The sequence below is a fragment of the Anabrus simplex genome, chromosome 11, assembly GCF_040414725.1.
Source record: "Anabrus simplex isolate iqAnaSimp1 chromosome 11, ASM4041472v1, whole genome shotgun sequence".
Taxonomy (NCBI): Eukaryota; Metazoa; Arthropoda; class Insecta; order Orthoptera; family Tettigoniidae; genus Anabrus; species Anabrus simplex.
Window position 1 is genome coordinate 28399692 of NC_090275.1, and position 26242 is coordinate 28425933.

General features: G+C 40.9%; 1 protein-coding gene across 1 annotated transcript; it reads left to right on the plus strand.

The window, feature by feature from the left end:
- Positions 1 to 593: 593 nt before the first annotated feature.
- On the plus strand, positions 594 to 26242 carry LOC136883281 (uncharacterized). The gene is made up of 5 exons (XM_067155503.2): positions 594 to 716; positions 3216 to 3309; positions 15291 to 15370; positions 20292 to 20457; positions 26020 to 26242. The coding sequence occupies exons 1-5, from the start codon at positions 624 to 626 to the stop codon at positions 26133 to 26135; spliced, it is 549 nt and encodes a 182-aa protein (XP_067011604.2). The 5' UTR covers positions 594 to 623; the 3' UTR covers positions 26136 to 26242.

The following is a 26242-nucleotide window of genomic DNA, read 5'->3' on the forward strand; positions in this document are numbered from 1 at the left end:
TTTTATGTGCCGTAGTTTACCTCTTATTCTGTATAAACCAAAAATACCCCCTGTAAACCCCGTCCCTTTTAGTTCATAAAATTAATTTGTAGCTTAGTTTCTTCCGACTTTGGCTCGAACTTAAAAACTGAATTTCACAAATTCATGTGCCGCCGTTTTCCCGTTTTGGCATTGAGCAGAGCCGTTCGATATGGCAACCCTGTTGTCGTAAGAGCAATACTGTTTACTTAACATGAAATAAGTTATAGGGAAAGAATTGATAGAGAATCTGCCACCTGAGCGACAGCCCTAAATGCAGCTGATTGATTGATTGATTGATTGATTGATTGATTGATTGATTGATTGATTGATTGATTGATTGATTGATTGATTGATTGATTGATTGATTGATTGATTGATTGATTGATTGATTGATCATAAGGACATTTGACATTTTGTATCATTCTGAAATACGTTAACAACATCGTGATTAAGTTCGCACATTTCTGGGAACTCCTAACAGATATAGGAAGTGGTTTTCATGCTGACGTAAACTAACGAACCAGATCCTTCCTCTTGGAGCTGATAGCTACTGTGTATGTATTCCTAAAGGAAGTGTCCTCATTGTATCCTTCACTGTGACCATGGCAGGTTACGGTCTTATCACCGAAGTCGAGTCCTTTTGTGGATGCATTTCTCTGCAACATGGGGCCTACATTATTGCTGCAATTTATTTCGTAAGTATTTTAACCAGTAGTCTAACTGGTGGCTCCGTGGATCAGTGATAGAGTGTCGGCCTCCGGATCCCAAGATAGCGGATCCAAATCCAACAGAGGTAGTTGGATCTTTAAAGGGCGGAAAAAAGCCCAATCGACACTCCATGTCGTATGATGCCGGCATGTAAAAGAGCTCTGGTGACACATTTGGTATTTACCCAACAAAATTCATTAAATCTCAGCCACAGACGCCCAAGAGAGATTCGATTTACTCTGACATCTAGTAGGCCTAGAGTAAAATGGAACGCCGAAAGTGACGAGCAGACAGCCAGATGGCGTCAAATTGATGTGCCTGCGCACGGTAGCTGAGACCATACGATTATTATTATTATTATTATTATTATTATTATTATTATTATTATTATTATTATTATTATTATTATTATTATTATTATTATTATTATTATTATTATCTTGCTTTCTTAACCTGTTTACACTCCGGGGTCGGTTTTTCCGTCGGACTCAGCGAGAGATCTCACCTCTACCGCCTCAAGGGCAGTGTCCTGGAGCGCGAGACTTTGGGTCGGGGATACAACTTGGAAGGATGACCAGTACCTCACCAGGCGTCCGACTCGTTGGCTGAGCGGTCAACGTACTGGCCTTCGGTTCAGAGGGTCCCGGGTTCGATTCCCGGCCGGGTCGGGGATTTTAACCTTAATTAGTTAATTTCATTGGCACGGGGCTGGGTGTATATGTTGTCCTCATCATCATGTCATCCTCATTACGAAGCGCAGGTCGCCTACGGGTGTCAACTAGAAAGACCTGCACCTGGCGAGCCGAACCCGTCCTGGGATGTGCCGGCACTAAAAGCCATACGACATTTCATTTTCACCTCACCAGGCGGCCTCAATTGCTATGCTAGGGGGATGGGAAGAGTGGAAGGGACAGGCAAGAAAGCGGAAAGGAAGCGGCCGTGGCCGTAAGTTAGGTACCATCCCGGCATTTACCTGGAGGAGAAGTGGGAAACCACGAAAAACTACTTCGAGAATGGCTGAGGATGGAATCGAATCCCCCTATACTTAGTTGACCTCCCGAGGCAAAGTGGATCCCGTTACAGCCCTCGCACCACTTTTCAAATTTCGTGGCAGACCCGGAAATCGAACCCGAGACTCCGGAGGTGGCAGCTAATCACGCTAACCACTTCACAACAGATGCGGACATTATTATTATTATTATTATTATTATTATTATTATTATTATTATTATTATTATTATTATTATTATTATTACCAGTAGTGAAGCTCGGTGGTTCTCGAACTGGGGTGAGTATTTTAGCGGGTACGAGAGCAGCTTCGAAGGGAAGATGTGAAAGAAAAGAAATATAAAGAAACTGAAAATATTTTCCTAAAGAAAAAAATATTTCTAACTTTGATTTTTTTTAATTTACAATTTACTTTACGTGGCACCTACACAGAAAGGTCTTACGGCAACGATGGCATAATAAAGTGCTAGAAGTGCGAAGGAAGCGGCCGTGGCCTTAATTAACCACTTAGCCATGGAGCCAGACAGTTTGGTCGGTAAGGTTCTTCAGCTCAAGCCCGATATTTTGCTAATTGCATCAGAAAAATCATTTCGTTAATGTTATATGTGCCGAGGGTCAGCATGTTTTCGACATGATCATAATCACAGAGTTGTCTTGTGGGCGAATCGATGATTAATTAGAGTGTATTTTGAGCCTTTAAAAGATGCAGACTGATTTATAAAATCTCACAAAGTGGAGTGAAGATGTGTCTCACCCTTAAAACTGAAGGACTTAAGCAATTTTATAGTTAATTTGTTGTGTGTCCGCCTCTGTAGTGTAGTGGTTAGTGTGATTAGCTGCCACCCTGGGTTCGATTCCCGGCTCTCCCACGAAATTTGAAAAGTGGTATGAGGGCTGGAACGGGGTACTCTCAGCCTCGGGTGGTCAATTGAGTAGAGGGGGTTCGATTCACACCTCAGTCATCCTGGAAGTGGTTTTCCGTGGTTTCCTAGTTCTCCCCCAGGCAAATCCCGGGATGGTTTCTAACTTAAGGCCACGGGCCCTTCCTTCTTCTTCCTTGTCTGTACCTTCCAATCTTTCCATCCCCCTACGAGGCTCCTGTTCAACACAGCAGGTAAGGCCTGCCCCCCAGTTGTATCCTTCCAAACCGAAGTCTCACGTTCCAGGACTCTGTCCTTGAGGCGGTAGTGGTGGAATCCCTCCCCATGGACGGTAAACGGATTAAGAAAGAAAGAAAGAAAGAAAGAAAGAAAGAAAGAAAGAAAGAAAGAAAGAAAGAAAGAAAGAAAGAAAGAAAGAAATTGTAATGTAATTTCAGTTAAAATTAACATATGACAAAGTCAAAGAAATTAAGAAACGGTAACTATAAAGGTCGTATATATATATATGTGTGTGTGTGTGTGTGTGTGTGTGTAAAAATGTGCCCTTGGGGCTGAAAGGATTAAGCAGAGCCTTGATGGTGGTTTTGTATGTTTCAGGTGTTGGGGATTTGCGGTTTCGGTCTGTCAGTCAATCAACAGGTGTTGATATGTTCAGAATTTCATGAATGGGGCCTAGATATACCGTGTGCAAGTAAGTATTTCCTTATATTCTGTAGTTAAGACATATTGTACTGATGGGACCAATAACACCTTTAAGGATCATATTATAGGAAAAATACGATGACAAGTCACTTCTCCTCCTCCTCCTGCTTAAATATTCGATCCGTAGAATGGTTTGCGGGAGTTCTCCAATCAGCTCTATTTTCTACCTTTCTCTTGACTTAAGCTTAGTTCCCACAGTGTCGTCCATTGTCTTTTGAATGTAAAGGAAGGGGGTTCTTTCTCGGTATCTCCTCCCTTCAACTGTCCCATCCAATATTAGTTGTAAGAAAGCTGCCATACGCTGCCATACCTTAGAACGTCCCCGATTAATTTTGTCCTAGTTTTTATGCTTCTCCAAACAGCAGTATTTTCCCCTACTCCTCCTGTACATTGCCTCTTCCAGGGGCAGCGATTAGCGCCCCCCTCGCCCCGACCCCCCGCTACTTTGTGGTGAAAAATTTCATTCCTTTTTTTCATTTTAGCCACCCGAAACTAGAAATTATGAAAACATATGCAAGCCCTGTTTTTTTAAATAGCTTTTTCCCTTTAATTTCTTTAATTATTAAGAAATATACTTAGCGGATATACGCTCAAAATGTCGCTCTTCGCGACCAACTGAATTGTACAGCGCCACCGAAAGTAGTGGAGACCCACGGAGCAATGTGCAACATGTTCTGCCAATGTCAACCGCTTGCCGCGTGCATTCGTCAGTCTGTCGGTCTCTCTCAGTCAATATGTGTGTGCATTCTACCCAGTGTCTGTTACTGTGTTACTGTGTAGTGAAATACTATATACTATATATTTTTTTTTCAATTTTGATGTCAACCCTCTCCCCCTCAGACTGGGTACTTCGTGTTGTCTATAAATTTTTGTACCCCGCTACTTCTTATTCCCAATCGCCTCTACTGATCTCTAATGTTCTCCTGCAGCACCACTGTTCGAAGGTCGTTATCTCTTATTTTTGCTGTGTTTCCATTGTCCAGGTTTCACACTCATAGAAGACAACACCCCGAACGGTACTTTTAAAGGAACTTTCCCTTGTCATCCAACTGATGCTGTTTGGGTTAGAGAGACTTTGCTTTTTGCTAAATGCACCTTTTGCTTGACTGATCCTATTTCCTTCTTGCTTCTACCAAATTTCGTACCCTTGCTTCCCAGGTAATGCAATCTTCTCACATTATCTAGTAAGTAAGTAATATGTTATTTTACGCCTTTAGGCACTGAAATATGTATATATTACGTTGTATTGCATTGCAATAATTAAATTAAATTAGAAATAATGATAAATGACTGCATTAAATATAATAAGAGGACACATTCTTAAAATTAACATCATATATGTTAAAAAGAGGTAGTGCAAAAAATTGAATAACAGTTGCCAGTCATCATTCACTGTGATTGTTACTTTTGGCTCTTCTCCTCTGCCATATGCCATTATTACTTAAGTTTTTTTGTTTATTGACATTTATATTATATTAATGTTCGATTACTTCCTCCAGTTTTTCTGGCATACAGTCAACAGCTTGCTCAATTTCCCGTACTATTGCAGTGACATCTTTAATAGAGGCATGTCTATTGTTTGTCGTTTATTGGCATCTCACTTTCTATGCAATAGAGTCATCCCAGTTTAAAAACCAGTATCTCAGAAAGATTTATTTAAGGAGACAAGGTAGGGACAAAGAAATTTGTAATCTATATACATGGTGTACCAAAACTCGACGGCAAAAATTTAGGAATGGATTCCTCACATAGAGAGAAGAAAGAAAGGTTATGACAACATGGGTTCGGAAACGTATACTTACAGATTTATTCAAACTTTTGTACATTTACACCGTACATCTGTAACGGCAGCTGAAATACTTTGAGCATGTATCAGAGGAAATGTTCGAAGTGACGACCTTCAGCTTGAATACAAGCCTCCGCGCTCGTCGTCGCATGGAGTTACGCACGCGATCAAAAATGCCTAGTGTAGTGCGCACTGCCTGAGAGGTTGTCACAATGCGTTCACATAAAGTTGCTTCATCAGGAACAAGTGTCTCCTCAGGTAAAAGTCCAGGGGGTTCAAGTCAGGAGAGCGTGGTGGCAGCCAAACAATCGGTCCTCCTCTACCGATCCAGCGCTCAGGAAAATGGGTATTCAGGTACCTGCGGGAAGCAGACTGAAATGTGTGGGAGCACCATCATGCATGAAAAGCATTTGTCGACGGGATGCAAATGGCATGTCTTCCAAGTAATCAGGCAATGCAGTACGCAAGAAATTCGTGTAGTTCTGTCCAGTAAGCGTATTCGGAAGAACGTAGGGTCTCAACAAGGAGTCACCAACAATGCCTGCCCAGATGTTAATGGCGAACCTCTGTTGATGAGACGGTTGGCTGATTGCATGAGGCCATGTAAATTATTACTAAAATTAGTTTGTGTCACAAAGTTTGAATAAATATGTAAGTATACGTTTCTGGACCCATGTCGTCATGACCTTTTTTTCTACTCCCTATGTGAGGAATCCATTTCTGAACTTTTTCCTTCGAGTTTTGGTACACCCGGTATATTAAAAGAGTTTACTAAGAACAGCTTTGGCAAATTTGTCCGTCCGGTCTACTGGACCGATTTGCTTCACTTTTGTTTTATTCGCTCTGGAATTACCTGCCGGTGAATCATGAGACATTGATAGGTCTGTAAGTTTAGCCAACTTTGAGTAATCATAAAATCAAACCATTATAATGATCACTCCAATAATTGCAGGCGAAAGCTTAACCTAACCCGCAATACATTCTGTAATTAGCGGGTTGCTATGCGACTAACAATTTACTTAATAATCTGATATGTTATTTTCATCCTTAGTAATGTAATTGCATACAGCACATTTGATTACTACCTGTCTAGCCAGAGAGTATACACTTCCTCTGATCGCGGAAGAATACTATTCCCTACTAGATATTCTTTGATTCTCTAACCTTTCTCAGCTTCCAAATATATTCAACAGATGGCAGAGCGTTCCTAATAACTTACATGCTGCTAAGAGAAAAACACTCCAAACAGACCCCATCATGACATACGCCTTAGACACTATTTGGGAAAACCTGTCGAAGGATCCACTAGAAAGAGTGAAGGCCAAGTATCTTAAAATAGTTATCTGCCTGAAAAAGAACGCTCCTTCGAGACTAACCTATGAGCTCACAAGACAACCGTTCTATATAGAAGAACTGCGATTAAAATACCGTTGTCTATTACGACACAATCAAATCAAATCAAAATCTCTTTATTTGCAAATGAGGTGTCTACCTCGGTGGCAAATGGTACACTAAAATACATTATTGTCAAGCACTAAATTTTAAATTAACAAGAGACAAAGAAAATTTTCCTAGAATACAATATTATACAATTTACGCTAATAATTTGTTCTATTAAACACGTACATCATCCTTAATAAATTGATATTGTTTACAAAATTCTACTTATAATATCTGACAAACATAGTCAACTCATATACAGTATGTGAAATTACCTCTAATAATAATATACAATTGGTATAAGACTAAAATTAACATTTAATTTATTTACATATTTATATTTTACCCATTTTGGAACATAAGTAGCATAACAATGCCAATCTTTACATCAAAAAGTGCAGAAAGCGAATGTATGGATAGATTTTTACCTGACTACGTCAGAATGGCTGAATTCTGGCTGCGAACTGCGGTGTACCATACCGCGCTTCTTACTAAATGTTCATAAAACCATTGAAAAGGACAGGAAAAACAATATGACTACGATCAAGACGAGTTATGTGACCTGTTTATAACGAGTGTTGTGAAGCAGCACAGTATTGTAATGATAATAATAGTACGGTTTTCTGAGACATTGTGGTGCCGGAATTTTGTCCCACAGAAGTTCTTTTACGTGCCAGTAAATCTACCTACACAAGGCTGGCGTATTTGAGCTCCTTCAAATAACACCGGACTGAGCCAGGATCGAACCTGCAAAGTTGGAGTCAGAAGGCCAGCGCCTCGACCATCTGAGTCACTCGGCTAGGCAAAGAACTTTCTACCTTGAAAATCCACAGCCTGTTTCCAGTCATTCGAAAGGATCAAGAATGGAATGAATGAAGCCCCCATCTAGTGGTGAGGATAGGAATAATTGTGCCGGCTGCCGAAGCCTGTCGCATTCCTCTGATTAATGACTGACAGTGAAATGATATTGGTGTGTATTGCTGGAATGACAGGGAAAACCGGAGTACCCGGAGGAAAACCTGTCCCGCCTCCGCTGTGTCCAGCACATACTGTATCTCACATGGAGTGACCGGGATTTGAACCACGGAACGCAGTGGTGAGATGCCCGCGCTCTGCCACCTAAAGTCACGTAGGCGTTCAACGTTCTACCTTCTAGTGTGAATTTTCATGAAATATATATTCTAAACATGCCCTTGCTGGTGAGACTTAGTGTTTACAGTGCCCTATGGGCTACAACATCGACCTATCTTAGTATCTCCTTGGCTCTGACAATATGAAAGTGACTGATGTTAGTAATGCTATTCGTTATACAGCCAGTCCCTGCTATGAATGGTGTGAAAATGTCGCTCATGGGGTTGGTGCGTGCATTTCAGTGGGCTTGGCAGACTGATAAGTAATAGCAACTTCTGGTCCTGTGAGGAAAGCAACGAGAAATTAACTGCTCATTTCCCTAGTATGTCCTTTCAGTGACGCCTAAGCCAGCTATGGCAGCTAATGGCACAGCTGTTGAGGTTCTAACCAGCCTTTGGAATTAATACTCAACATACATACATACATACATACATACATACATACATACATACATACATACATACATACATACATACATACATACATACATACATACATACATACATACATACATACATACATACATACATACATACATACATACATACATACATACATACATACATACATACATACATACATACATACATACATACATACATACATACATACATACATACATACATACATACATACATACATACATACATACATACATACATACATACATACATACATACATACATACATACATACATACATACATACATACATACATACATACATACATACATACATACATACATACATACATACATACATACATACATACATACATACATACATACATACATACATACATACATACATACATACATACATACATACATACATACATACATACATACATACATACATACATACATACATACATACATACATACATACATACATACATACATACATACATACATACATACATACATACATACATACATACATACATACATACATACATACATACATACATACATACATACATACATACATACATACATACATACATACATACATACATACATACATACATACATACATACATACATACATACATACATACATACATACATACATACATACATACATACTGTAGATCTTAAAAGATAGAAAATGTATTCCCAAAACCCATTAGAGGTATCATTTTAAATGTCTTCTTCCTCTTCTTCTTATTCTCCTACTTAATCCGCTTACCGTCCAGGGTTGATTGTTTTCTTCGGGGTCAGTTAGGAATCCCACTTCTACCGCCTCAAGGGCAGTGTGCTGGTGCGTGAGACAGTTAGTCGTGGATGAGAGTGGGAAGCGGGACCAGTACCTCACTCACGCGGCCTAACCTGCTATGCTGAACAGGGGCCTTGTGGAGGATGGGAAGATTGGAAGGGATGTACTAGTTAGAGGAAGGAAGCGGCCGTGGCCTTACGTTAGGTACTGTTGCGGCCTCTAGTATCAATATATGTGTATAAACTCATATATGTGTTATAAACTCCTTGAACTTTGTTAGGGTTTCGAAGACTTTTATATATTGATGTTCTGTGCTTCTTATATTATCTTTATTCTCTCTGAATATTATTCATGTTTTTACTTTCGTCCCCACGATAGTTGGAGTGTTAATTAAACACATTAATACACCATCCCTGTTCTATTATTCAAGTACATAATCATCATCAATAACTACATTGGTGACCCCGACGTGATATTAAAATACGGCGCGGAACACATTTTGTGGTTAGTCAAGTGTGAAAATGACCGATGCCAGCAACGAAACAAATCCACCGCCAACAACAGTATGGAACGAAGCGGGTATTGCTCGCATTTCAGTGAAGATTCCACCCATCTGGAAGAAAAACATAAAGGTATGGTTTCTTCAAGTTGAAACACAATTTACTATGTTGGGTATCACTAACGAAAACACGAAATTTAATCATGTTATTGCGTCATTAGAAGCAGATATTGTAGAATTAATTTCCGACTTTTTATCTCGACCATTATCTACCACTCCGTTCACAGAGCTTAAAGCACGACTAATTCAGGAATTTGAAGAGTCAGAGAATAGGAAAGTGAAGAAATTATTAACAGAGTTAGAATTAGATGATAAGAAGCCAACTCAGCTCTTGCGTGAGATGCGAACTTTAGCCGGTACGCAAGTCAAGGACGATTTCTTGAAAACCATATTTATGCAGCGGCTTCCTGTTACCGCACGTTCTATATTAGCTACGAGTAAAGATAATCTAGACACCATAGCCACTATGGCTGACAAAATTGTTGAAATTTCACAACCGGGATTAAATGTTTGTGCTCAAACCGCGCAGGTACCATCCACCATTGCAGTCGATAAATTAAATGATGTCAGTAACGATCGTATTTCAAGACTAGAAATGCAGATCACTGAATTAACACTGAAAATCAATGAATTGAAAACGTCACGTTCTTCAAGAAGTAGCTCACGATCATCTCGTTCCTCACCAAGAAGGTCACGAGACAGGTCCCGATCAGCCCACTCTTTTAATCTTAATGGAGCACTATGTTGGTATCACTTGAAATATCGCAGCAGGGCAAAGAAATGTCAAAGCCCATGCTCATATCAACCACCTTCCGCTCAGAATTCTAACATGCAGTCAAACTAAAACGCTCCACACTAGCGGCGGCAGGTGATCGGAGTCATTTTTCATGCCGCCTATTTCTCACAGACAGAAGTAGCGGAAGTCGTTTCCTGGTCGATACCGGAGCTGATATTTCTGTGATTCCGCTTTCGGATAGTGATCGCCCAAAAAAGACAGATCGTAAACTTTATGCAGCAAACGGCACTGGTATTAACATTTACGGAGAGCGTCTACTAGTACTCAGTTTGGGTTTACGGCGCAATTTCACATGGAAATTCGTAATTGCAGATGTGCGATCACCAATTATTGGAGCCGACTTCATTCACCATTACAACCTTATCGTAGATCTAAAGAACAGGCGACTCATTGACCCATTAACATCAGCAGAGGCACCTGGCACATTGATTAAAGTCTCGGGCATAGGAACAGTTTATCTAATGCCACCAGATCAAAAACATGCTGACATTCTAAAGAAATTTCCCAACTTGCTCCATGAAAACGTCCATTTCGACATCCCAGATACCTCTGTTTATCATACCATTGTCACAGAAGGACATCCTGTAGCAGCAAAGGCACGACGACTACCACCAGACAAACTCAAAGCAGCTAAAGCAGAGTTCCAACGAATAATCGATATGAAAATCTGCCAGCCATCAAAGAGCGCCTGGGCAAGTCCCCTCCACTTAGTTCCCAAGAAAGACGGATCCTGGAGACCTTGCGGAGACTACCGTGCTCTCAACAACATCACCAAGCCTGACAGGTATCCTATTCCTAACCTTCAAGATTTTAACAGCCAACTACATGGAAAACGAATATTTTCAAAAATAGATCTAATCAGAGCTTATCATCACATCCCTGTACATCCGGACGATGTACCTAAGACAGCAGTGATAACTCCATTTGGTTTGTTCGAATTTTTGCGCACCCCGTTTGGACTCCGTAATGCGGCTCAAACTTTTCAAAGATATATCGACAGTATACTCAGAGACCTCGATTTCGTGTACTGTTATATAGATGACATCCTAGTGGCATCACAAGATGAAGAAGAGCACAAGAAGCATCTTCAAATGCTTTTCGAACGACTCAGTACGTTCAACATCAGAATCAATCTGAACAAGTGCATTTTTAGTTCAACAGAAGTACCTTTCCTGGGATATGTGATATCTGCAGAAGGAATCAGACCACTACCAGAGCGAGTGCAAACCATTGTTGACTATCCGTTACCCACAACAGTAAAAGAACTGCGCCGGTTTCTTGGCCTCATTAACTTTTACCGAAGAGCACTGCCAAATTCAGCCAGTAAACAAGCAGAGCTTTTGAACCTTCTCCACGGGACTAAGAAAAATGACAACAGAAAAATTAATTGGTCAGAAAATCTTCGACAAGCATTTAATGACCTAAAAGATAGCTTGGCCGATTCAGCACTTCTAGCTCATCCATCTTCAAATTTACCTCTAATTTTAATGGTAGATGCCTCAGATTATGCTATTGGTGCATCCTTGCAACAAATCAAGGACAATAATCTGCAACCATTAGCATTCTTCTCCAAGAAACTGACAAATGCAGAGAGGAATTACTCAACCTACGACAGAGAACTCCTCGCTGCCTACTCAGCTGTGAAGCACTTTCAGTACATGCTTGAAGGACGTGATTTTCCGATTTACACCGACCACAAGCCACTCACCTTCATGTTCAAGCAACGTTCAAACAAAGCTTCTCCACGTCAGATACGACACATTAGTTTCATCGGACAGTTCACCACAGACATACGTTACACTACTGGAAAGGAGAACATCGCAGCTGATGTTTGTTCACGAATTGCTTCAATCACTATACCTCCAACTGTTACCATGGAAGAAATAGCAGAAAGCCAACACTGTGGCAAAGAACTTCCACACATTAAGAATACGTCACTTGCACGTCGAACAATAATGTTGCCCAATGGTAAAGAACTCGTTTGCGACATGACTGAAGATATGATTCGCCCATATGTACCTCAACAACTACGACAGGCAATTTTCAACTCGCTACACAATCTAGCTCACCCTGGTGTTCAAGCTACCATTAATTTAGTAAAAAAGCACTTCATTTGGCCATCACTAAAAAAGGACGTAAAGACCTGGACATCAGCATGTATTCCTTGCCAACGAAGTAAAGTCTGGAGACACACCAACAGTGCAGTGGGACAGTATCCTCCAACGGCAGCAAGATTCAGTCACATTAACGTGGACATAATTGGACCACTACCTCCATCACAAGGATATCGCTATTTACTAACAATTATTGATCGTTTCTCGCGATGGCCAGAAGCAGTTCCATTAGCTGACATCACAGCAGAAGCAGTTTCATTTGCCATAGTCTCAACATGGATATCTCGTTTTGGCGTGCCTCATATAATAACTACTGACCGCGGAAGGCAATTTGAATGTCAACTTTTCAAATGCCTTACAAGCACACTGGGCATCGTCCACATTAAAACGACAGCATATCATCCGGCAGCAAATGGAAAAATTGAACGCTGGCACCGTCAATTAAAATCTGCTTTGAAGGCACAGATGTCTGATGATTGGGTTTCGAAGCTTCCCTTGGTCTTGTTAGGACTTCGTTCCTGCATAATTCCGCAAGTCAACACCTCGCCAGTGGAAATGACTTACGGCTCAACAATTAGGCTACCAGGAGTATTTCTCAACGAACAGAAACTAGTAACTGACATCCCAACCTTCGTTTTCAAATTGAAGGAACAGTTGAGGAACCTAAGGCCAGTCCCAACAGAACATCACGACCGCAAAAAGATCTTCATTCACCCACGGCTGATGACGAGCAAGTTCGTTTTCGTTCGACACGATGCGGTCAGAACACCTCTTCAACCACCATATGACGGGCCATATCCAGTTCTATCTCGCAGTGACAAACACTTCGAGGTGGAGATGCCAACAGGGAAACAAACTATTAGCATTGACAGATTGAAACCTGCCTTCCTTCTGGCAGACCAATCATCGGACAACAAGGAAGACATATCTGGAGAAACTACTCTGGACATTCCGTCGAGTTCCATTCCAAAGACTGTCAACCTTCAGAAGAAGACAGGCAGCACTCAATCCAATACACCCGCACCACGGATCACCAGATCAGGTCGAAGGGTCACCTTCCCTCCAAAATACATGGACGCTGTCACTGCGGAGGGAGTGTGTGGCGGCCTCTAGTATCAATATATGTGTATAAACTCACATATGTGTTATAAACTCCTTGAACTTTGTTAGGGTTTCGAAGACTTTTACATATTGATGTTCTGTGCTTCTTATATTATCTTTATTCTCTCTGATTATTATTCATGTTTTTACTTTCGTCCCCACGATAGTTGGAGTGTTAATTAAACACATTAATACACCATCCCTGTTCTATTATTCAAGTACATAATCATCATCAATAACTACAGTACCATCCTGGCATTTGCCTGGAGAAGAAGTGGGAAACCATGGAAAACCACTTCGAGGATGGCTGAGGTGGGAATCGAACTCTGGCCTATTGAGGTAGCAGCTAATCACACTAACCACTACACCATAGAGGTGGAAATTTTAAATAGTTCTTGAACAAAATGAGTTCGTTTGAAAATTAAATCCATCTCTTTTGTAAAGTTCTATTAACATTTAACTTAATTTTCTCAATTTAGTCTTAATACATGTTCAAAAATACTAGGAACTGATTTTACTATAGAGTTTATTTTGAAGAAATATTGTATTTAAAGGAATGAATATTTTTGTACCAAAATTTAGGCTATAGCGATCCATATTGCAGTTTAAAATTTGATACTCATTCTTCCTAATGTAACTGTGAGTGATACCCATATAAGAAGAGTTTTGTAACGTTAAATGTAATCATACAGGAGAAAGTGGAATTCACTGTGAAACACTGGACAGTTGGGAGAAAGGCAAACAAAGTTAGACGTAGTTTTCTCTGCTGGATTGTCATCTAGCAGTTTCCAGAACGAACTTTTTTTTTTTACCAGAATGATTGAAATCAAGTACACTATATACAATACTGGACACTTCCACATTCTCCCGTACTAAATTGAGAGACATGTTGACAGTGGCGCACCCGGCGGCACGACCTTAAACATCAGGCGGCAAGATACAAACTACAAAAGTTGCATGTTAAAATTGATAGAAATAATGATTTTTGCTTCGTTCTACTGCGAAAGTTGAATGCTAATACTGATAATGCAACTCAAAATAATGATTTTGTTTTGTCCGAATCCCTGGCCGAATGGTCAGCGTTGAGGCTTCGGTTCAGAAGATCCTGGACTCGATTCCCGGCTGGATCGGGGATTTTAATAGCGTCTAATTAATTCTTATGGCTCGGACACTGGGTGTTTGTTTCAACACTTTTCTCTTCATATTCAGACGACACACTACATTTGCAACCACAACAGAAACATACAATAGTGATTACTAGACCTCAAATTTTTAGGTGTTTAAAGGTTATAAAGTATTTTCAGGCAGCTTCAATTTTACGTATTTCAATAGGCATCAGTTTACAACCACGTTTATTTTGCTAAATTGATAATAACTCTTTAGGGGGAAATATAAAACAAGTTTCTCTCACCTCTTTGCTGCAAAAGTCACAGAATATAATTTTACCATCCGATGTGAAATGGGGAAACTCCTGTAACCACTTTGTAATTAAAGACAACTTGGAATCTGACATTTTCGATACAATTCATAGTGTATAGTGCATTACTACACTTAGTTTCAAGGCCGTCCCGCTAGGTGCGCTAACAATCAGTGTCTTGCGACATCTCGCAAATTGGCACGTATTTTATATAGTGTATTTGCTGACATATCAATTTTTATCTCCAGACTTCCCTGCCTTTTCCCGATATCTTTATTCTTCGAAGTGTCGTACTCTTCCACTTTTCTCTTCTGGCTATTGTTACACCTCCTCTGAAAATAATATTCACCACCACTACCACCTTACTTTCACTGGTATTGACACATTAACCATTGTTTGCTCCTGCAGGTCCATTCTACGTTTCCATCATTATTGCTGCCATCATCGAGGTTATTGTCAGCGTGCTGCTCGTCATAGGAGCGGCAATTGTAAGTATTTTGCAACAATTTATCACTTGTATACTAATAGTTGTAACGACTTTGGTTATCAAGTTATATTCCACACTGCTTTACTTCTAAATTGACGTTTTGGCCTACTTTGGCTCTGTCTGGTAGTTATGTGCTGAAACATAGACATCCAACCACGGCCGACTGGATCCCTCGCTGCGCTCCTTGCTAGAGCGACGCATCAAGTCGGCCGTGATCCAACCAATCCCAGGCTGCCATTTATATCGACTTATATCGGCAAAGTGCGATCTCGAAACCTAGTTGCCAATTCTAATATTTACATACCACGTTATTAACCTGTCCCGCTCAGTGTGTATGCTATTCGGTACGGTTCATGATCTTTTGCATTTTTTCTTTAGTTATTAGTGTTTTTCATGTTAGTCTTTATCTCTCCAGCATTGTACAGTATAGCATAGTTTACAGTTCAGCATAGCATAAGTTAGTAAAATACAGATTTAGTTGTTAAGTGTATAAAATTAGTTGTAGTTTTATTTACATCCGTGTATTGGTTAGTGGGTATATAGTTCGTGCGTGGTTAGCATATCTCAGTGTAGTTCAGGAAAGACTAGTGGCAAGAAAGTGACTCTGAGATCAGATGAGTGTTCCCTTTGTAGACCATAACCTCCTTCCTGTGCCAGCCTTTATTTCCTCATTCCCTTTTATTCTTAATAATGTATTCCTTGTTTAGTGCCGGGTATTGTTAGTAAGTGTAGTTTTGTGAATTTGTTTCCAATCCCGACTCATAAGCTTTTCTGAGTACGGTATTACATTTTACGAGGGCTGTGTACCGGTGGTCGTATTGCATCAGCCGTTCTCGCGGCAGTAGCTCACTGGCAACAGAGGTGAAGCGATGCTCTTTTGTCTTGCAAAACGTCAATTTAGAAGAAACACCGTGAGGAGTATAGGTTTTTGTTTTCTTACGGATTTAGTCTTACAAGAAAAAGCCACAGCTATGGGGTCAGCGATTTTGTTCAGACTTTGAGAGGCAGATGGAGATAAAAAATGAACGATAGAGCTAGACCACTGTTCCATCCCTTTTAGGTGACGCATGGAGGGGAAAGGGCTAGAGGTGGGAAGGAATTAAGGAATTAAAGTACGGTCCAGCATTTGGCTGGTGTGAAAATGGGAAACCATGGAAAATCATCTTCAGGGCTGCCGACGGTGGATTTCGAATCTACCATCTCCCGAGTGCAAGCTCATACCCACGCGACCCTAACCGCACGGCCAGCTCGCTCATTTCACTTATTTCGCAACTTAGGATATGAAAATGAAATGTCGTATGGCTTTTAGTGCCGGGATATCCCAGGACGGGTTCGGCTCGCCAGATGCAGGTCTTTCTATTTGACTCCCGTAGGCGACCTGCGCGTCGTGATGAGGATGAAATGATGATGAAGACAACACATACACCCAGCCCCCGTGCCATTGAAATTAACCAATTAAGGTTAAAATTCCCGACCCGGCCGGGAATCGAACCCGGGATCCTCTGAACCGAAGGCCAGTACGCTGACCGTTCGGCCAACGAGTCGGACACTTAGGATATAGAATCTTGCAAATCTTACCTCATATTACATGTGAGTGAGATACAAGTGTGCATAACCACTGCTGGGGTCCCTCAATCCTGCCCTTAATATTTACTCTGTTTTAATATAGAAAATCATAATAAAACAACATTTTGGTAAATAGGTTGATGAAGGTGCGCTGTTATTGGTCGAATCCTTCAGTATGGCGTCATTTCCATAATTCAATACAGATGCAGATACTTAAGTAGATGCATGTCATTGCCAACTACGCTACAATAACAACTGTTGAATGGATGGCGATAGTGGATGTGCTCAGTGGGGATAATATACCCGTAATATTAAAAGAAGCGTTTTGACAGATAGGGCTGGAGGGAGGAGCATTGCTTACACAGTATTGCCACGTTCCTGTATTCCTTTCTCCTTCCCTTCACTTCCGGCTCACTTGTTCGTTCGTTCAGACCGCTGTGTTCTGTTGTACGTAACTCAGAAGTGAGAGGTTTGGCAACTCCAAGCAACACGAGCCGGCCAGCAGGCTTATCTCCATGGCAACCGCAGTGGGTCTGCCCCCCGTTTCCATGCCAACCATTCCCCTACTCCCTTCTCCCACGCAGGCAGTAAACGAATCTCACTCTAAGAACTGTCAGAACGCATCTTTCAATATTACGACTATAGAAGCCTGTACGCCTCTTCACAGCTTAGCTTGCGGGCGGGGAGTGGGGACATGTACCTCTAGACCCATTTGCTTTCTAGACCAATCCAGACCAGTTGTCTTGTCACTCGCCGGACCTAATCAAAGCAGACCAATTTATTTATTTATTTATTTATCATATAACTTTTAGTGCTGGGAGTGTCCGAGGACATGTTCGGCTCTCCTGATGCAGGTCTTTCTATTTGACGCCCTTGGGGCGAGCTGCAGGTCTGAATGTAGGATGGTGATAAAGAGGTAGGGAAATGGTGAAACCTGGTGTCAGCACATAGTCTACTCCTATCGAATAATACCAAGCGGTCTGCTCAAGGCTTAACGTCTCTATCCGACGACAAATAATAATCCACAGCGTCATATGCCCTCACTCCATATGAACACTGCGGAGAGGTTTGGAAATTAATCCAGGTTTTTGACACGCAATCTAGTGATTAGAAATCGTAAACCTCCACCTCTCCTACCCCACCGGCCAACATTCTGATGGTGAATCTTTCTCGACCAACGGGACTCGAACCAGCTAACCACGATATCAGACCATTTAAACTTAAGGCCTTATCGAGCGTGGCTACCAGGTGGTCTAGCAGACCATTGGTTTCGTCACTGTCAATTTGTAGGATGGTCCAGGCCAATCTGTGTCAGTTTCTGCGCGGGCAAGAACTTAATTCACGTTTTGTCCACTCTCGAACATAGAATGCGCTGCTGCGTTCTGTCGCTTAATACGCCGAACAGCCGCGCTCGTGATTTACCTGAACAGGTAAAGAGCATTGTTCTCCGTGCCTAATGGAGCGCGCTCCAGCGTGGTACATGATGGGATGGTCCTGGTGCTCTAGTTCTTCCAAGTGAACTGACTTCGAATCGGACGTCTCGCGTTCGAGGACCGCCAGCTCCTCATTTTATTCTTTAAAACATTTTTCTCTCTTTTTCCTTTTATCTTATCTGTCTCTTTGTCTATGCGAACTAGCTCATACACAGAATAAATATACGCTTTATCATGATTATAGACTTATATCGACATATTCTAGAATTTCTAAGAGATGCCTTTCGAAAATTGTTTCTTAATCGTTACCTTTCGTGTAATGTTCTACTACAAATTTTTCTTAAGAGTTAAATTACTTTTGCCAAAGAAATTAGTATGGAGAATTAAATTCGTTTTCATCATATTAAAAAGGAAAGTATTTATACGTATAGCTCATTCCATGTTAAGAAAACTGTATTGCTCTTATGACAACAGGGTTGCCATATCGAACGGCTTAGCTCAACACCATCACGGGAAAACGCCGGTACATAAATTTGTGAAATTCAGTATTCAAATTCAAGACAAGAAGCTGAGGAAACTAAGCTACATTTTTTTAATGCACTAAAGAGATTTACAGGGGTTCATTGTCCCAGGTGCCGCCACATGCTTCATGAACTGTACGAAAGACAAGTGCTAATCGCACGACAAATGTTATTTTAAAGGAACTCAGCTCACTGTTGTAATTCAGAAACTTCTCTCAGATTACCCGCAGTTCACACAGCCACGTAATTTTTATTACATGGGGTCTAAATTTTACCTGCTCTCTTGGGATTTTACAGACAACCCTTGGCCCCTAATATTCCTTTAGATCGAGGGTTTAATGTATACTTAGGTCATTCCTCGTTAAGAAAACAGCATTGCTCTTACGGATCTACAAGGAGTGAACACACCCCCCTGACACACCCATAATTCCTCTTGATTGCGGGATATTATACTGTACTTTGTAAGGTATTATGAAAGACAGATAAAAAGAATGAGGCATTCTTGACCGTGAGTTATTAAAATAACTATATACCGGTAACACTTTCTTTTTCATAAATACATTTGTAGGGAGGAAGTACAATGGCAGGAAGAGCCATCGCTTCGTTGCCTTCCTTCATTTTCCTTCTTCTGTGTTGCTCTGGTACAATCCTCGTGTAGTCCCTCACTCTGTGAACCGCCGGCAGCTCACTTATCTAGTGAAGTCATCTACAGTAATTATTTGTTGCGTCGGTTTTCTAGCCTTTATTGCCTGGAAAAAAAAATCTTAAATGCAATTAAATGCATCCCTCGTCCCTCGAACCCTTAAAAATTATTTGCCTATTTTCTCCTCCAGTTTGACTTACACTTCAATGCTGAGCTCTTTTTTATGTGCCGTAGTTTACCTCTGATTCTGTACAAACCAAAAATTAATTAAGGTACAACCCCAGCATTTGTCTGGTGTGAAAATGGGAAACCACGGAAAACCATCTTCAAGGCTGCCGACGGTGGCGTCCGAGCCCACGGTCCCCCGGATGCAAGCTCACGGCTACGCGCCCTTAACCGCACGGCCAGCTCGCCCTGTATTTAATAATGTAATGATGAGATGTATAGAACTAAACGAAGCCACAGGGCTAGTCACAAACTGAGGATTTTGGGGGCGCTTAATTAATTCACAGAGACTGAATACTGAAATACATAACAGTACGTAAAAAAGATCTGTGTAAAATAAAAATAGTAATAATAATAATAATAATAATAATACCTATTCTAAAATGAACGAGAAGTGCTTGTGGTAATGAGAGTTGAATGTTATCCTCTGTTTCAAATAATTATAATTAAGCAAATCCCAGTGTATTTTCTTGTAGTCTATGCTCCTTACTGAACAGTTCTTAAACACTAATATCTTTATTATGTTTTATTTAGAAGAATCGCCAAATTCTGCTGCCGTGGATCATCTGGAACTCGATCCTTGTTCTGCTGTCAGTAGCGTTTAGTATTTACGTGGCAACCGTAGCCTTCAACGTTCGCCTGGCTGGACCCGAGTCTCCTCCAGGTTTCACCGCCATAATCATCTCACTCTTGACTGCAGGTAAGATCAGCATTGACAACTCACCAAGTGAAGTTTAATTTCAATGTTTGACGAGGGTTACACGAGTGTGGACCAAAATCTCTCCCAGGCTTTTCCACCATAATCATCTCACTAAAGACTGCAGGTAACGCTCGTTGCTCACGGTAAAATGTTTCGTAAAATTTGTTGTACAACTAATTTAATAAAAATATGGCGAATACAAGTAGTGTTGTTCACGGTAAAATTATTTTATAAATTCCGTGGAAGAATCAGGATATCCATCTATGAACTAAATTCTGAATTAAGATGAGTATGTACTGCCAATAACTGAGTTCGAACCCCGTTTATATTCGCCTTCACATCGCCCTGGCTTGTGTACGGCCGAACTTGTGACACAAATTCGGCGATTAAGGTTTCTGCCTCTCTTCTTGCATTTATGTTGTGATACATTGGCGTTTTAGCCTCATACATACACTAACAGCTTCCTTAGTCCACCTGAATTCTGCAATTTTAGAACTGTTTGTTTATGTTTACCACGGCCGACTGGATCCCTCGCTGCGCTCCAGCGACGCATCAAGTCGGTCGTGTGTTTGCGAATGACCTTCACAATCTTCTCACGTCGTAGCGCCAGAATCATCATGTCAGCTGCGCTAATTGGTTCGCTTCGCACAATTGATTTTACGGAATAGAACATGTCCTATTTTATTAAAAGTTTTATCGAGGCTTTTATAAAATTTGAATTTGACCGTGAATAACAGAAATTTTATAAAATTAAATTATTGTAGAGTAAATTTGAATGAAAATTTTACCGTGAGCAACAGACATAAGATCAACATTGACAACTCTTCAAGTGAAGATTAATCTCAATGTTTGACGAGGGTTACACGAGTTTGGACCAGAATCTCCTCCAGGCTTTGCCGCAATAGTCATCTCAATAATGACTGCTGGTAAGATCAGCATCAAATACTGAAGGTAAGTTCAGCATTGCCAACTCACAGCGTGAATACGAGTTATACGAGTTTGGACCCGCTCAGAAAATCCTTTAACCGATACGTGTAGAGATGAACGAGGTGTCGGCTTCTTCGTCAGGCAATAAAACCCCTATCAAGCAGGCAGATCTGTGAACCTCTGATCAATCAATCAATCAATCAATCAATCAATCAATCAATCAATCAATCAATCAATCAATCAATCAATCAATCAATCAATCAATCATTACTGATTTGCATTTAGGGCAGTCGCCCAGGTCCCAGATTCCCTATCTGCTGTTTTCCTAGCCCTTTCTAAATTGATTGCAAAGAAATTGGAAATTTATTGAAAATTTCCCTTGGTAAGTTATTCCAATCCCTAACACCCATTCCTATAAACGAATATTTGCCCCAATTTGTCCTCTTGAATTCCAACTTTATTTTCATATTGTGATCTTTCGTACTTTTAAGGACACCACTCAAACTAATTCGTTTACTAATGTCATTCCACGCCATCTCTCCACTGACAGCTCGGAACATACCACTTAGTCGAGCAGCTCGTCTCCTTTCTCCCAAGTCTTCCCAGTATCTTCAGCTCCAGGAAGTTCCATGAATGTATCACAACTCCACGAATCTGATCGACTTGTGTGCCCATGACATCCCCAATACCCTACTACTTCTAGAAAGGAAATACTGCATTTAATGTCTTTCATAGCAACATACTTGTGCGAGTTTACCTTTTATGCTCTCACACAAATCAAACGAAGTACAGAAACAGAGCTAATGTAGAGGATGATCGTCGGTTCGAGCGACTACGCTTGTAAAACGCTTGGTCTTTGGAAAACAGCACCATTTGTCCAACAACCGCAACAAGTGATTTTTTCAGGTAAGTTTCCAGATCCAGACTGTTGTAATTATTAGCCAAGTGGCACGTTGTTGTATAATTTATGTAGATGCATAAAATATCCTTATGTAAATGAAGTTAAACTTTCAAAGAAAGTAAATCTTAGTCCTAAATTACACGAATAAAATCGAATATCGTATCATTACAAAATTCTGTTTTTTAGTTGTTCTTTGGCTAACGGGTCTTTGGACATGCATGCTAAATATTCAGGGGGCCTCAGAGACGATAAAATGCTTGTGAAACCATGGGATAGAGGTTGAAAAAACTAGTCTAGATAATGTTTGATACCACGTTGGCACTTCTGTTCTTTCTTATCTGTTTACAGACAAGTCTCTGACCACATCCAGGAAGAACATGACTGCTCATTCCGGTCTTAGCAAACACGTGGAGTGAACTAGACCCGGATGCATGGACCGCAAAATCATAAGATGAAGGCGGGGGAGGGGGGTACGTGCCCCTTAGGGGACCAAAATTTCGTAAAACGATTCTTGTCCCTTGATCATGGCGTTAATAAGTTCACTTGTTTTTCTCCCAAATGTGTTAGCTGAATTGTCAGATGAAGACTTGATATCGAAAACAGAGAGATTACAGACATATTATAAACAAGATATTGGTCATTTACACTTCCGGGTTGAACCGTGTTGTTGTTTTCTGTACATAGTGTACAGTTTGCCGACGTTTCGAATACATTGCAGTGTTCTTTGTCAAGGCGACTGAGAGACCCTACTCGATCCAAAATAATCCGTCTCCAAGGCAGCAATCACACAGCGAAAGTAGTTTTGTCGCGGGAGGAGGGAGCCCGCAGCCCCCGCGTGACGATTGACTCTAATCTTCATAACTCTAACATGCTATTAGTTCTAAGAAGAAAGAGACAGCAGGGAGGGCTTGGTAATTGTGATACTATAGAAGTATCTGCCTGTCCGAATGCTCAGTATGACCCCCTGTGGGTGGGGGCGGTAGAATAACACCCACGGTATCCCCTGACCGTCGTAAGAGGCGACTAAAAGGGGCTCTGAACTTAGGAGCGTGGGTTGGCAACTGCAAAACGACCTCGATAATGTTGTGAGATGGACAGTAGGCAACTGTATGATAATAAACGGGGATAAAAGTCAGGTAGTGACTTTCACAAATAGGAAAAGTGCTCTCAGTATTAATTACTGCGTTGATGGGGTGAAAGTTCCCTTTGGGGGTCATTGTAAGTACCAGGGTCTTAATATAAGGAAAGATCTTCATTGGGGTAATCACGTAAATATGATTGTAAATAAAGGGCACAGATCTCTGCACATGGTTATGAGGGTATTTATTGGTTGTAGTAAGGATGTAAAGGAGAGGACATATAAGTCTCTGGTAAGACCCCAACTAGAGTATGGTTCCAGTGTATGGGACCCTCACCAGGATCACTTGATTCTAGACCTGGAAAAATTCCAAAGAAAAGCAGCTCGATTTGTTCTGGGTGATTTCCGACAAAAGAGAAGCGTTACAAAAATGTTGCAAAGTTTGGGCTGGGAAGACTTGGGAGAAAGGAGACGAGCTGCTCGACCAAGTGGTATGTTCCGAGCTGTCAGAGGAAAGATGGCGTGGAATGACATCAGTAGACGAATAAGGTTGAGTGGTGTCTTTTAAAGTAGGAAAGCTCACAATATGAAGATAAAGTTGGAATTCAAGAGGACAAATTGGGGCAAATGTTCGTTTATAGGAAGGGAGTTAGAGATTGGAATAACTTACCAAGGGAAATGTTCAATAAATTTCCAATTTCTTTGCAATCATTTAAGAAAAAGGCTAGGAAAGCAACAGATTGGGAATCGGCCACCTGCGCGACTGCCCTAAATGCAGATCAGGATTGATTGATTGATTGATTGATTGATTGATTGATTGATTGATTGATTGATTGATTGATTGATTGATTGATTGATTGATTGATTGATTGATTGATTGATTGATTGATTGATTGATTGAACTTGCCATTCCAATACCATCGGTGTAAGAAAAAAAGGAGGGGGACGGAGTTAAGTCAGTTGGAAAAGATGAAAGCGAAGAGACTGGCACAAATAAGTGGAAAAAGCTAGGGAAACCATAGTCGCCAGTACACGCTCCAAGCTGAGAGTCCTGGTTTCTCTTTTAGTCACCTCTTACGAGAGGCATGGAACACCGTGGATGTATTTTACCGTCCCCACCCACACGGTATATTTGTTGGGATGACGTTCTCTAAAATTGTACAAGCATGCACAGAAATGTTGTATAAATAATCAACACTGCCCCACTCCAGTACTGAAAAGGAAGGGAGGGAGTGAACTGGTAGTGTTGAAGGCACACTGTGTATTGCTATACATCCAGCACGGTGCCCATTTCAGTCGCAACAGTCTTGTAGCAACCTGTCCTCTACCTGCAGCAATGTGTTAAGCGAGGAGGAGGGGGGATGAGGGGGGATGCCGTGCTTTGTTTATATCGGGACACTATTTCTGTGCATGCGTGTACAGCCAATAAAACCTAGCCACTTGCTTCTTTGTCCAGTTTTCTAGCACTTTCACATTATTCAAGTGTCTCATCTAAAAATCTAATCGCCGTACTTTTACCGCGCCTAATCCGTAACACATTTTAACACACTGCAGTAGGTAGGACACTAAGGCACTTTCTTGCTCGTTAGTGAACACTCGCCGGATGCCATAATGTGGATGGACTATTTCTTAGTCACTTACAGTTGCGCCAACTTTGAGGGGACAAAGCGTTTTCTTCCCCCCACCCCACCCCACCCCCCACAAAAGATGATCTTAGGGGGGCAAAGTGACATCCCCCCCCCCCCCCCAAATATTCTCCTCCTAGATGCTAAGTCCCGTTAAAACATGGAGTTTGGTAGTCTTCAGAGACTGTTAAAGGCGTTAAATCTAGAGAAAGTGATAGATGTTTTTATATAAAGAAATGGGATTAGGAAGCGTGCATGCTTTCAGAGAACTACATTTTCCAATGTAGACTGTTCAAGCAGTACAGCTGGTGGTAGAACTATTACCACGAAATGAACAGTATACAGTTATAGGACATGTTTTCAGAAAATTTATTTATAATGCAAGTTCTATTTTTTACTTGTGATAATGTTTGATAGCTTCGTACATAAAACATTCCTTCAAACATTTTACTTGTATTTGTGAACCAAGTTCTATTTTTCCTGTTTACTTATAAATATTATTGAAAACTTCGTACATAAAGACTCGTTCAAAAATGTATTTTCAGAAACAAGCTCTATTGTTGTTCAATTTTTTTCTGTTTGTTTGTGAATATTGTTATTATCTAGGAATGTTTGCATTAATAGTTGTTCATTTCACATGCCTGCGTTCATGTTAATCATGCCCCCCGCACCCACCCACAAAAAACACCGTATTTACGCGAATAATCCCCGCCACCGAATAATCCCCGCATCCTAACTTTAGGAAGGCTCATTTTAAAAAAAGTTAAATGCCAACATTGAAGCAAATTAAACCCGCACCCAATTACGTGCGTCAAATTTTTCAGAACACTATGTGGGGATTATTCGCGTAAATACGGTAATTACACGAAGTTGGCGCGCCTGGTCACTTATTATAGTCCTGAAAAAAGTAATAGTTGCCGATTGGAACAAAAGCAGGAATAAGTTCACGAATTTTGTCATTGGCGAGCAATTCAAAATGTTACACTGTGTATCCCACCTTCCCCTATTAAATGTTTACTGTTCTTTTGCAGTGCCCACCCTCTACAGCGTGGTAGTCGTGTACAGTTTTTACCGGCTACAGGGGGATCCCGACACCGAGAGTTTGAAGCCACTTCATGCTGAAGAGAACATCAAGACCAAGCTCTGAAGATCAAATGATGAACTTAGTTACGTACCCATACACATAGATTTATTAAACAGTGTATTCAACAGGTAGAATATAGCTCCATAAATCGAAAGATATTTTCCTTTGAA

Coding starts and splice junctions, on each gene's coding strand:
- LOC136883281 (XM_067155503.2), top strand. CDS start 624: ATGGCAGGTTACGGTCTTATCACCGAAGTCGAGTCCTTTTGTGGATGC. Junction 717..3,215: donor TTATTGCTGCAATTTATTTC/GTAAGTATTTTA, acceptor TGTATGTTTCAG/GTGTTGGGGATTTGCGGTTT. Junction 15,371..20,291: donor TCGTCATAGGAGCGGCAATT/GTAAGTATTTTG, acceptor TGTTTTATTTAG/AAGAATCGCCAAATTCTGCT.